Source organism: Rhodnius prolixus, unplaced genomic scaffold (assembly GCF_049639745.1).
Source record: "Rhodnius prolixus isolate KJV_2025 unplaced genomic scaffold, Rpr scaffold_1, whole genome shotgun sequence".
Taxonomy (NCBI): domain Eukaryota; kingdom Metazoa; phylum Arthropoda; class Insecta; order Hemiptera; family Reduviidae; genus Rhodnius; species Rhodnius prolixus.
Genome location: NW_027411581.1, coordinates 36,015,737 through 36,029,032, shown reverse-complemented (window position 1 = coordinate 36,029,032; position 13,296 = coordinate 36,015,737). Strand labels below are relative to the sequence as shown.

The 13,296-nt window shown below is 34.7% G+C and overlaps 1 protein-coding gene across 10 annotated transcripts in view; it reads left to right on the top strand.

Moving 5' to 3' along the window:
- LOC141448125 (dynein axonemal heavy chain 10-like) overlaps nucleotides 1-13,296 on the top strand; it is a 269,181-nt gene that overhangs the window by 85,611 nt on the left and 170,274 nt on the right. For all 10 annotated transcript variants that reach the window (XM_074116245.1, XM_074116251.1, XM_074116250.1 and 7 more), the window contains 3 exons: nucleotides 1,616-1,690; nucleotides 4,637-5,566; nucleotides 11,455-11,679. In XM_074116245.1, coding sequence (XP_073972346.1) covers nucleotides 1,616-1,690; nucleotides 4,637-5,566; nucleotides 11,455-11,679 — 1,230 coding nt within the window. The remainder of the gene's footprint in view (nucleotides 1-1,615; nucleotides 1,691-4,636; nucleotides 5,567-11,454; nucleotides 11,680-13,296) is intronic.

The following is a 13,296-nucleotide window of genomic DNA, read 5'->3' as shown; positions in this document are numbered from 1 at the left end:
TATGCAAATAGATTTCTGTAACATATTTATTTCATTTCGCATTTGAGCACTCAATCTGGTAACCCGAAGGGTTGCCTAATATTATTGTATTTGAGGTACTCTAGCCAAGAGTGGTACGATATTGTAAATATCACTAAAACGCGAATATTTAAATGATTGCCTGTCAAACTGGAGCAGATTAATGTGAATATGTCCATAGATAATAGTAAATACAGTTGGCTGGATGCTTTTTTTTATTACGTAAACACCATAGTTTCTTTCTGATCGCAAGACAAAGCACGCGATAATAGAGCTCTTCTCAGTGAACCTTTCTTCCCGAGCTGACGGTGCATCCAAATTTTTTCAATCCAGCTCTGAGTTTCTCTCTCTCCGTTTGAGGTTCACTCTTAGAACTGGTGGCCAAGTAAATCAAGTAGACAAGTAAGTTAGCTCAGTGGACTCCGATTTTTCCGAAATTTGTAAACACATAATGACGTTCCTTCTTCAATATCTTTTGGTAATACCCCTGCAAACGATTGCCCATCCAAGCCATGTATTTACTTTCAAAATAAAACAATTACTATTAATGTCTATCGCCACTTCAATTCTAATTATTATTATTATTATTGTTTATTTTTTATTATTTCTTTTTTTGCTTTTGGCATTGGCTTTCACCATCCCGCTAGCGACATTTACTTATATTGTGCATATTCACTAATATGAATAGCGAAATCTTCTGACACATCTACTTATGTCTCCTATCTACTGTTTTCATCTAATTATCCTAAACCTATTACTATATAGGCAATACTCTCCATCTTTTTAGCCTCATGTTGGCACTGTGCAATGTGACCTTTCGTCGCGTTTGCCTTTTCTGTATACGCCGTTTCAAGGACACTGTACTTATTGGTAAATTATGGATTCTACTAAATAAATGTTGCTGAGGAAGATAATGGATGTCCTCATACCGTAAGGCACTCAAGGAGGCACGCATTTGCGGAGTAATCGTTTAACAAGAATCAATGCCAAATTTATTGATCTTAAGTACATGTATATGAACTAAATATCTCAAAAACAAAAATCGCTCATAGCTCGATCTCATATTCTTATAGAATTGCACGTAACCTCTACCAAAATCCATCAACGAGAGAGCTTCTTCATTGTTATTTATGTATTTATTTTACCTCCTCTCTGGATAGTTTCTACTTCTGCGTGGGTTTTAAATGAGCATAAAAGTTTGCTCGTATAATCTTTCTCGTTAAGTGAAGTTAGTATGTAGTAAGAGCAGGTCTGTTGCCTCTATTTTGATTTCATCTGTTTGGATTTCTAAAATTTCACTGTATTTCACTTTGGAACAAAAATTTCAATCAACAATTGAAATCATGTAGATAGTGATGTGAACGCCTGCCTTGGCTTTAAGATAAGCCAAAGTCTGACAGTGAGCTGTTGATGCTCCTTTGTCGAGAAAATATTAAAGTACCTTTGTACTCGAACCCTTTATAACCGGTGTTCGTACTAGATTTGTATCTAGCTTACTTTCTCTGTTTATATGCTTTTCCGATAAAATATAATTCATATTACTTTGAATTTTCATATTAAGAAACATCATTTACCTTTGTCAATTAATTTTTTTCAGGTATGATAAGCTGGATTCAGTGCATTTTAGACCAAGAAAGTATCAGATAGAATGTGGAGATTATTTATCAAACTGGTAATTAAATGAATTTTAAATTACAGTGTAACTTAGTTCTACAAACACTCAAAGTTGATTGCTGAAAATTTATTATTTGGATTTTCTTTCAAAGTGCAAACTCCCCTTGAATGTGCTAAAATCGAGCTTTAAATAGCGATTCTTACTTCTTGACTTATGTTTGAATTATTCTGAGTTTTTGACTTCAGTTGACGCGTTTTAATATGTGTTTATATATTATATAGTATACCAGTCTTTTGTGGAGAACCTAACCCACACGAGAACAGAATTACCCTACGCAGATGTGAATTTACGGCATTGTAAAGATTTATCTCCAGTACAATAATCAATCTTCATTTAATGAGAAAGTAGAATACTGACTTCCCTTAGGCTAAGGATTGCCACAAGTTTTACGGAAAATTACGATTTCTAAACGGGATGATGAATTAGCAGAATGCAAGAAAGAGAAATCTTCTTCAGAATACACACTCAGAGTTTGGACCGAAATAATTAGATCAGAATAGAGGGAGAAGGTTCTTGAATGGATTTTGGTTGGCTATTTACGGGCGGCCGTAAGAAGGTGTTATGAGATGTGGTTCAATAGGAACTGTTTTTAGGTCATCTCTGATTTTTGGATCCAATTTTAGAAGTGTTAAAATGAGTTTTGATTCTCGTGTTAAACGGTCATGTTTCTACCTTCTTTCAACAAGACAGTGTTTTTCCTCGTTGCTAGAATTTGTTACTCTCAAGAACATCTGTGGGGGTATGATGGGAGGCGCAACCTTCATACTGCGAACTGCTTAGAGAAGCTACTTCCTCATCTCAATACATTACTGCGTAATCTTTCCATTGTCACTCTGCCGTTCGTCCAACCATACACTTAGCAATCTGAGAAGGATTACTACATTCTATGGAACTCTTTAGCAGAGCCGAGCGGTTAGAGGCGAGTCCCGCGAAGCTAAAGTATTGTGTTGGGTTCGAGTCTTGGCCTAGGCGTTGGATTTTGTTAAATGATTTTGTTTATACACAATTGACATGCTGTACCCGGCCGTACGTTGCTGTGGCTCAATCCGCAGGGAAGCAACTTAAAAAACAGGCCCTTATTCTAATCAACTTCATGTCAAAATTTCAAAGTATTTATTTATTTATTTACAAAGTAAGTACAAAATATTTACAGGAGTACCAATTTTGGGTATTCTAACTCCTACACAAAAGTAGTAGGTGACGATCTTTCGAAGATTAAAGATTTTCAACTAACGAACATTCTTACATTCTTATAGAAGTAGATTAATTAAGAAAAAGAAATTTTAGTAAAGCACGTTTGTTTGTCGCCTCCGCTCATGACTCCTAATTTGGTAGTTGGACATGAAGCCGCCTGATAAAATAAGCTATGCTTTATTTAATTTTTTTACTCTAGTGGAGGATCGTTTACAAAGACTGTCAATATGATTGGAGATAAAAAAGTTGTGTTTCACCAAGACGTTTTTGAATGCTTGAAAATTTTCCACGGAGCTTTTACAATTTTTTTTGAAATAACTACAGCTAATTATTCCGTGATGCATATTGTTCGGTCGTGACCGGGGACCTTCGGCCAATTTGGCTAGCTTCCGATTCGCGCCCGCGCTCGTACTGACGTACGCATCCGCATTAATTTTCTTCTTTCTACTTCTTATCGCCATAACTAAGTTATTCTTCTACACTTTTTTTGTTTACTCAAACCTTCTATCTATCTCAACTTGTTGTTTTCGTTTCTTATGTTAAATACGTCACTGTCTATTTCCTTTCTCCGTTGTTTGTGTTTCTATATTCTAGACCCTTTACCCCACTACTTCCTTTTAGACCATGTGGTCACTTTTCCTGCCAGCACAGTTCTCTGTGGGGCATTGCATCATACGCTTCTTTTGGTGTTCTTACCGCATCTCAGCCCGATACGCTTCACTTCCGCTGACACCTAGCAGTTTGCTTCATCCGCTTCTAAACGCGTCTCCAAATTATCGCTTCACGCATATTCATCCGCCTCTAGTGCATCTATTGCACCATTATCTTTCCTTCATCCGCATCTATTGCACTATTTTCTTTCCTTCATCCGCATCTAGTGCATTGATTGCACTCTTACCCGTCCCTCATCCACATCTAGTGCATTTATTGCACTTTTCCCCTTCACTCTTCCGCTTACCCAGCTATCCACTTCCATTACGTCTCTTTGGGCCTGAACTCAAATATCTCCGACCTTTCTCAGTGTACAACACATACACACTCACACAAACATATACACACGCTTCCGCTCCACAGCTTCCTTTCCCTCTCATCGCTTCTCAGGCGTCTGGTCAACATACCTCACGCACACCGCTTCTTGCACCAGAGGGTAAGTACGTACATTCCTCTTTTCTTCTCTACACTTATTCATTCTTTCATTGTTCTTGTTTAATATTATTTCTTGCAGCGCCCCCTTGGGCACCTATCGCTCATATTTACTAGCCCTCCGCATCTGGATAGGCGAATTCACGCGCCTACAAATATAAATTGTTTTTTAATCTGTCTGTTTTTTTTTCCTGATGATCTAATCTATACACTTTCAAGTTCAAAGTTAATTGAATTATTTCCAAAGTCTCAAAAAAATAAAAATAAACAAAAATCGATGGATATGCGAAATGGGGAAGAAATAGCAAATTATTCAGTATATAAAACTGTTTAAATGACGAAAACATATTGTGAAACCGCTGCGCATGGATTCCTTATATACTGATGTTTTCATATTCTAGCGCACTAATGCCGCTAACTAGCAACATTAGGTCATTACAACTTCATTGTTCAATATGCCATTAGCACCACTACTTAAAAACTAAGAAAACTTTTGCTTGCTTTCATTTTCTTTCAGTTCACCAAAATAAAACGCTTCGTTTTTTATTATTACAACATGTTTTATTCATTTTCTACAATTACATTAAATTTGTTTTTATTTTCAAGGTTTAAGGTAATTACCTCAAACGATAATTACAGTCAAGAAGAGGGAACATTTTTAAATTCCTTATACACAGCGCCAAGATCACTTTTGCAGATCAAGAATGAAAATATTAGAAAACGGGCTATTAAATTGAATTATAAGTTTGCGAGAGCTCCACTGTCAGAAGATCATATTGACTATTCAGCATTCAATACCGCTTGGCAATATGAATTGCTACCAAATCTTGATAGGCTTTTAACAATAGATGATTCAAATGAAAATTTATTTATTAGTAAAGATAAATTGCCTATTAGTCCCGACTATCTGTTGGACGACTTAAAGGACATCTCATTAAAAAATGAATTAATTTCTTCAGATGAAGATAAGGAAGATAATACAAATGAAGATGATAGAGAGGATGACTTGGATATCGTTAAAAGTTATTCATCGCCAGTAACTACACAGTTACCAGTGCAGGAACCTTTGTATTTTGAAGAACTGTTAGGAGAAGATGGAAACTTGTTACCTTTATACCTGCATCATGAAAAATTACCTAATTCTGAAGATGAAGAGGTTATTCAACAATCACATAATGCATTATCAGAGAATTATGCTTCTGATGAATGTGAACAAATAGAAACAGGATCGAGGAAATCTTCTACAGAATTTCATCCATTAGGCAGATTTTCCTCTTCAGATGAAACAGAATATTCCTTTGATTTTGCTAATTTCCTACAAGATATTAATATCAAGGCGGGGAACATTACTGAAGATTATAATTCTTCTACTTCGGATTCCTCCGCATCATATAGGAGCAACAGATATTTTAAAGACTGGTGTAAAATGCCAAATGATGTAGGAGAAACTGATCTTGAAGAGCTAGGGTTGGACCAAATCTCACATTATGCAGAAAGTGAGGAAGAATTCGACAAAGAATACTACATGATTAAAAAGTTAGTTCAAATGTTAATATATTTTTGTTTTCTACAAATTGTTCTCGATATCCAAATATTTACTTTTCAATGGATGTGTAAATATTATTTACAAACTAAGAGACAAAAATGAAAACTACACCCTAAAGGTACAAAAATCTCCTTAACAAAATCTTACAGTTTAAAAAGTTAAGTATAAGTGTTGATTAAACGAATATTCAAATAAGAATAATTTCATTTTAGTACATCTACTGCAATAAATTTTCATTAATATTATGTAGAATTTATTAGATATTGCAGACTTTTATGCTGGCCATTTCAATTTTTTTTAAATTTTTATTAAATCAAAATAACGTTAAAATGAATATAAGTAAAGTAATCGCCTATTTTTTCAGGCGGGGCTTAACGTCCAACTACCATTTACTAGGTGTCGTGGACGGAGGCGAATAGCAAACGTACTTTATAATATTTCTCATTTAACCATTAAATAAAATCCAAGCCAAGACCGGGAATCGAACCCAGTACCACAATGCATATTAGCTTTGCAGGTCTAGCCTCTTAACCCCCTCGGCTACCGTGGTGTCTTTAAAATGAATGTAAATATCTTCATAAATAACTATAAATAGGCTCATTATTTTAAATCTGTTCCAAATTACACTTCTGATTTATTTTTATTATGCCCTTTATTCTAAATAATAATCACGTACCCACTCTCATAATAATAGTACAAGAGAGAGTTAGAGGTGGTCGTAGTTTGAGTTAAAACGAAATTGTAGACTTGATTTCGCCTTTCAGAAGAATAAGAGGGCACAAATTACACGAAGTAATCATTCATTTCTAAATTATAATTAAATGCAGTTCCTTTAATTGAGTACTTGAAAAGAAGTTTATAATCAAATAATTACTCAAGTACTTCATAATTTACGATTGATTTTGATTAGATATAAACTATTTACACGCAGGTTTTTCATGAAACGCTATTAAAATTTTAAAATTAATCATAATAACAACGATGAAACCCCATATAAATTAAACGCCAAAAGGTACACAAATCAGCCAACATTTCCCAACATTTCATTCATGCTTAGTTGATATAATTTAAGTAATTTTGCTGCATTAACTTTTCGTTCACATTTTTTAGAATTTATTAGATGTCACAGACCCTTATGCTGGCCATTTTCATCTACAAAATATTTGTTCAAGTAGCACTGTAGATTGACTGTAATATCGATTAATCTATAATAATGAAACTGTTAATTACAGGTTAAAAAGAAAACGTTATAAAAAATAAAACAAATTATGAGGCTAAAAAATTCAAAAACTTTTTTAAAAAATGCTTATATTAACATACACCAATGATTTTGTTTATTTTATTTATTTATTTATTTTATTTTTAATAAAAATCGTCTAAGTTTATTCTTATAATTAAAGTAATTGTTATTTTATGTAGGAGTCAAACGTTTATAATAATAGGTAATAAATTATCTGGCTTTGTCGCAAATAATATAGTTTTCTTCATTTACACTCTAAATGTAGCTGTTCTTCTCACAATGTTGTATATATGTAATATAAAATAAATAAGATATGCATATTTATTGGACAGCTAAATTATTCCAGTATTTTGCTATAAGTAAAATTAGGGGGACTAAATTAAATGACAATTGAGAAATGAATAATTGTTGTTGAATAATGTACTTGTTATTAACTTTGTGTAATTGTGCTCACGAATATTTCGGTAAGATGAATTCAAGACTGAAATTTCTTTTAAATCCGTGATTCAAATTTAAACAGTAGCCGACTCTAACTTGGTATTTTTCTACTTTAACATGCATGTATATGTGACTACTCAGAATAAATGGCATATTAAAGATAAATCAGAAGAATAATTTGGGATAGAGTTAAAATAAAGTACCTATTTACAAACGAAGATATAATATACATTTTATCATAATTATAACAAAATAATATTATGAATGAACTGGCCAGCATAAGGGTCTGTGACATCTAATAAATTCTAAAAAATGTGAAGGAAAAGTTAATGCAGCAAAATTACTTAAATTATATCAACTAAGCATGAATGAAATGTTGGGTACTAGCTGATTTATGTACCTTTTGGCGTTTAACCAACCCTTATACTTAACATTTTAAACTGTAAGTTTTTGTTAAGGAGATTTTTGAACCTTTTGAATAGATTTCATTTTTGTCTATTTTGCAAAGTTATATATCTGCTTTACAATTTGTAATAAGCAATTCTATCATTATAACCTGATAAGGTTTTAAGTCGGAACCGTAACTACCACTGGAGAGATCTTTGTAAAGAATAATAGTTGCCATCCTCAATAATTTTTTTTTGAGAAAGCGTTTTGAATAAAATAGAAAGGTATTAGTACGTAAAAAGCAAAATTAAACTGCTATTTCAGTACTTTCATTTAAGAGAAGTAAGAAAAATAAACTGCGATTACAGTACTTCTCCCTAAAAGGCAAAGAGGCAAAGATTTTAAATCGAACCACAATTAAATTTTAATATATATAGGTTCACTCATTGATAATTTTAACGACTGCAGTACTTCCTCTTAGTAGGTGTAAGAGCATGATGGCACTTCACAGCCACGTAGAGGAGCTTTAATCACTTCTTCGTGCTAAATTTTATCAAATTTGGACTAAGCGTTATAGAAATATTGGTAATAATAGTTTTAGAAAGGGCCTTACTTTGGTGGGGCACACTCCCCTCCTTATGAGGCTTAGCGTCGAGACTTTTAAAGTGCAAATCTGTACAAAATTTCGATTCGAATGACACTTCATTCATGAGAATCGGTTCTCGTGTCGATAATTTGAAACGATTGCTATACTTCCCCTTAACAAGTGTAAGAGCAGATCGTCGCTTTATTGTTTCGTAGGGAAGCCCTAACCCTATCATTCTACCAAATTTTATCAAAATCGGGCCAAGATTTACAGAGTAATTAGTAATAATAATTTTGGAGGGGGCCTTACATAAAGGAGGCTAACTCCTCTCCCATTCGATGTACAGAGAGAGCCCCCAAAAGGCACATCTACATAAAATTCCGAATCGAATGACACCTAATTCATGAAAATCGGTTCGCGCGTATAGGCGCTACGTTGTTTACAAAAAATGTAACAAGAAGAACAACAAGAACAAGAACATTTTTTGAAAAAGCGGTTTTTGCTCATTTTTGGCAACTTTTTTCTCGAAACCTATTAGATCCGGGTTGTTGCAAAAAAAATTACAGTTATAAAAGAGGGTTTGCCCTATAATTTAAAGAAAATTTGGGAATTTTATCTTTTATAGAAAACGAGAAAAAAATTGTCAAAGTTGGGTGTTTTTCAACGTTACGCTTTTTCGTGCAGTTTTTGACGATCAACCCTTATACAACTGTCCTACCGGACACTTTTAATAAATAAAAAAAATAATGCAAACACCCACTTACATAAACGAAATTCTTTGTTGTTTGTTTAGGAACAAATAATTATGTGTAAGTTTAGTTCAGCAGTATGAATATATTGTAAAGTTTTTCTTGTCCTTTTACTAAGAAAGAACTTTACTTACACAACTAATGCCTGCCACTAGTTATTAAAGAATATGTGGGTTTGATAAAATAATAAAACTCGCTAAATTTGTAAGTAATAACCTGATTTATTAACACATTACCTTTCTCACATTAACATTTACTAGCAACTAACGCTATTCATTACAGTCACCATTTACAACAGTCACAGCAGTTTACTGTTACTCACTACGTAACGCCACAAAACTGTTCCCCGACTGACCACTGGTCCGCACTGCACCGAATTGCACTAGTCTCTGCTACACAAACAAAGCTCTACTCACTAACTGACTAACCGCCTGACTAGCTATCTCTGAAGCACTCCGCAACACTGACTCTCTCAAACTGTCACTTCCAAAGTGTCTCTCCAAACTAACGTCTCTCCAAGACTCACTCAAAACTAACTGATTAACAATTGTAAAACTCTAATAACTCGTTAAGAACTCGATTAAAAACTGACTTCTCCAGCTGTGTCTGCCTCCTTTTAACTGCGTGCCTCCCTCCAACTGGGACTGCCCTCCTCCAACTCTCTGAGCATAAGTTTCCACGCCCTCCTGACGTTCATTGGCTGGAGAAAACATACTGCCACCACCTCAGCTGGGGCCGCCCTCCTCCTACTCTCTGTCTCGCTCCTACCTGTCAATCACTGGCTGGGAAAAAACATATGCCACCACCCCAACTGAGGCCTTTCTCTTAGCTGGCTTTTACACAGGTCACTAACTCCTTGAACAATCTAGCCCCTTCCTTTCTAGTTCAGGTAAAGACCGGCCCTTTTGTCTACACAGTGGTGGCCTGATACCGACTTTGGTCGCTTAACCCCTAGAACAATCTAGGCCTTTCTTCTCTGCCACAGGTAGATACCGCCCTTTTGTTTATGCAGTGGCGGCCTGTTACTGACTTTGATCGCTCAACCCCTAGAACAATCTAGGCCTTTCTTCTATGCCCAGGTCAACTTCGTTACAATATTGTAGGTTTAAGATTACTCTGATTAATTTGAATAGTACTACCCATTATGAACAAAAGTTTGTTTCCCTAACCTGCATATCAGCAGCAGAATTTCGTTTTTTATAATATCATAAGGTACTACTCAAAAAATGAAGAGAGTTACGACTATTTTCCATCATCAATAATTACCGAGAAAAAGGGGGTGGGTTACTCAGCCTGGACACCCTGTATATGTATACAAACATACGTACATTGACTCAAAAAAGTTTTCATACTCTAAACTTTACACTTATGTAATGTGCGTAGTAAGCGCATTTTATTTACAATTAAATATTTTTAATGTTTAGTTATACCCCTCATTGTCAATAACACTTTTCAACTTCTTGTCATCGAAGACACTAATTTTTTTATGCAATCTGTTGAATCGCTTCCCGTTCTAGTTTTAATTTCTCTTTTAGGACCGAAACGCTGGTGATTTGGAAATTTCGATGTTTCGTAGCAGATAGTCCCTTAAATATTCGATAGGATCAAGATCCGGGGACTGGAAAGTACCAAGTACTTTAAGGCGATTATAAAAGAGCCATTCGCGTACTTTACGCGCCTTATGCTTAGGGTCGTTGACCTAATAAAAGTTAAAGTTTTGTAGAATACCCATTTTGGGTGCACTTTGCTTTAATTTTTTTTTTAAATATCAGCAGACTGGTTCATGAGCCTGTAAAATGCAGATTACCTGGACCAAAGGACGACAAACAACCCCAGACCATAACTGATCCACCACCATGTTTGACGGTTGTTCTAATATTCTTCATCTCGAGCTCCTTATTCACTCTTCTTCAAACCAATCCTCCTCTGTCCCACCCAAGAAGATTAAATTTGCTTTCTCACTGATAACCACTTCATCCCAGAATTTTTCAACCTTTGCCAAGTATAAATTTGCGAATTCAATTATTTTCTTTTTATTCTCATTGCTAATGAATGATTACTGTTACTGAAGGTCACCCTGTTTGTTCAATATCATGAACATTCGTGCGACCATCTTTAAAAGCTGTAACCCATTTCTGTGCCATTCCACTGCTAAAAATGTTTTCTCCATAAACTTCACAGATCTCACAATGAATTTCACACCTTTGAAAAAGAGATACAGCGCGTATTTTACTTTCGGCCAGATTCTCAATCGTCCAAGGCCATTTAAATACTCACAAACTTAAACACGGTCGAATGCTTCCGAAATATCGTCTGGTTTCTTCATGACAGATGTTGGCACATACCGCTACGGGCCAAATGCCGACCGCAGCACTGCAGCGGCCGAAACTCAAAACAGTACTTACTTAAAAAACACGAATCGTATATTTAGGGCAGTTATCACGCTCTGAAATTAATCACTGCACTTTTCTTTCGTAGGGGCGACCTAAACAAGCAAGGACAAGGAAACTTAATGAAATTTAGAAGTTCGAATAATAAGGAAGCAAAAGGAGAAACAACAAAAATGAATATGGCCGTTAGACGTCTCCATCGATACTCGTACATCAGCGATATTATCGGCAACAAGAAGGTTTTGAAAACTCTTTTAGAAATACAGAAAAGTGTTGTAAAATTTTTTGAACATTTGAACGAATGTAGAGTGAGGTAAGCAGTTAAGACTAAACATCCATTAGAAAGGTTTGAGAAAGAATGCTTTCAAGTAATTAAGGAATAAGTTTTTGTCTAGTATTGTTTATTGGCACGTGATATTTAACAAAATAACTGTTCAGGGCAGTTAATATTATTATTTGGAATTTTGAAAGTAAAAATTAAGTCTGTAGCTTTTCTAATTTCTGCATCTTTTCTGTAAAGTGTTCAAACCTGTAAATTCCATACTTCATGGTTTTTGTCTCTCGATACCAAAGCAATCTTAAAAATCTTCTTTGTAGCGATTCGAGCTTGTTGACGTAAGTTTTCTGATAAGCAGAGCAGTGTACTCAAGAATAATTTGTACCATGACAATCATGGTTCTGACATCTTTAAAGTTTCGAGTAGATCTCGTATAAAATATAAAGCCAAACATTTTATTTGCCTTTGTGACTATATTGTTCATGTGAAGCTTGAAAGAAAGATTAGCAATGAACGTAACACCAAGGTCCTTCACTGCATTAGATCTAGTTATGTTGTAGCTTGAAGAAAATAATCAAAGCTGATAAAAGTCCGACTACGATGATAGGATACTTCCTTACAATTTGAGATGCTCATGGGTGCGTTCCACTAAGCGCTCACAACGATCAAAACATACCTTCAGGCGTTCCACTTGGCGACCGCGGTCGTTGTGGTCGTGGCGAAAACGTCACTAATGACGTCACTATTTTCGCTCACGCGGAGCCTACAACGCCCCACCTTAAGAGCTGGGTCGAAGTGGGCGTTCAGAAATTGGCGCAATTTTTAAAACAAAAAATGGCGACCGAAAAAATGATCTCATGTAAATGAAAGTATTATTTCATGTAAATAATACAATGTGTTTCTCGAAAGTCTAAAATAAATAAATAAATAAATAATTACTTATCCCTTTACATACTAAATCACTGAATAACACAAAATCATTTAACTGAAATAACTTTTAAATTCTTCACCTGAATAAAGATCAATTACACTGATAGCTAATATTACGTGGCCTAAGTTTTCGCTTTTCATCATTGCGATTTTGTAAAATTGCATTCAACTCTTCATCGGAACTAGATAAAGAACTTTCTAAAGTATTATTAATAAATATCCAACTGTTGCCACAAAATACGTTTTAATTTTATTTAAACGTAAATTTTATAAGTACTCCTCTAAAATGTAATATAAAAAATTGAATTATTTATATATTTTTAATATAAGTCAACTTTATCAATAATTACCTAATAAAGTTTAATATAACTGCTTGTAAACGGGGTTAAAATTAAAAAATAACCTCTTCAAGCTTCTAACTTATTTTCGAGGCCGCCATTTGTAATGTTTACATGAACGGTTAAAACGCCCATAGACCATTCCACTTGGGTTTTCGATTGTAACGTTCACAAGCAAGTGGAACGGGCAAAACCGCGGTCGTGAGCGTGATCGTTGTGAGCGCTTAGTGGAACGCACCCCATATCATTTTCATCATACCAAACATTCAGGCTGTGAAGAGAGTTTTGGAGTAGGATTGTCTTCCGCTGAGTTAATGGCAGTAAACAATTTTTAAGTCGTCTGCAAAAAGCAGGGAATTTACAGAATTTAGACGTGTATATAATA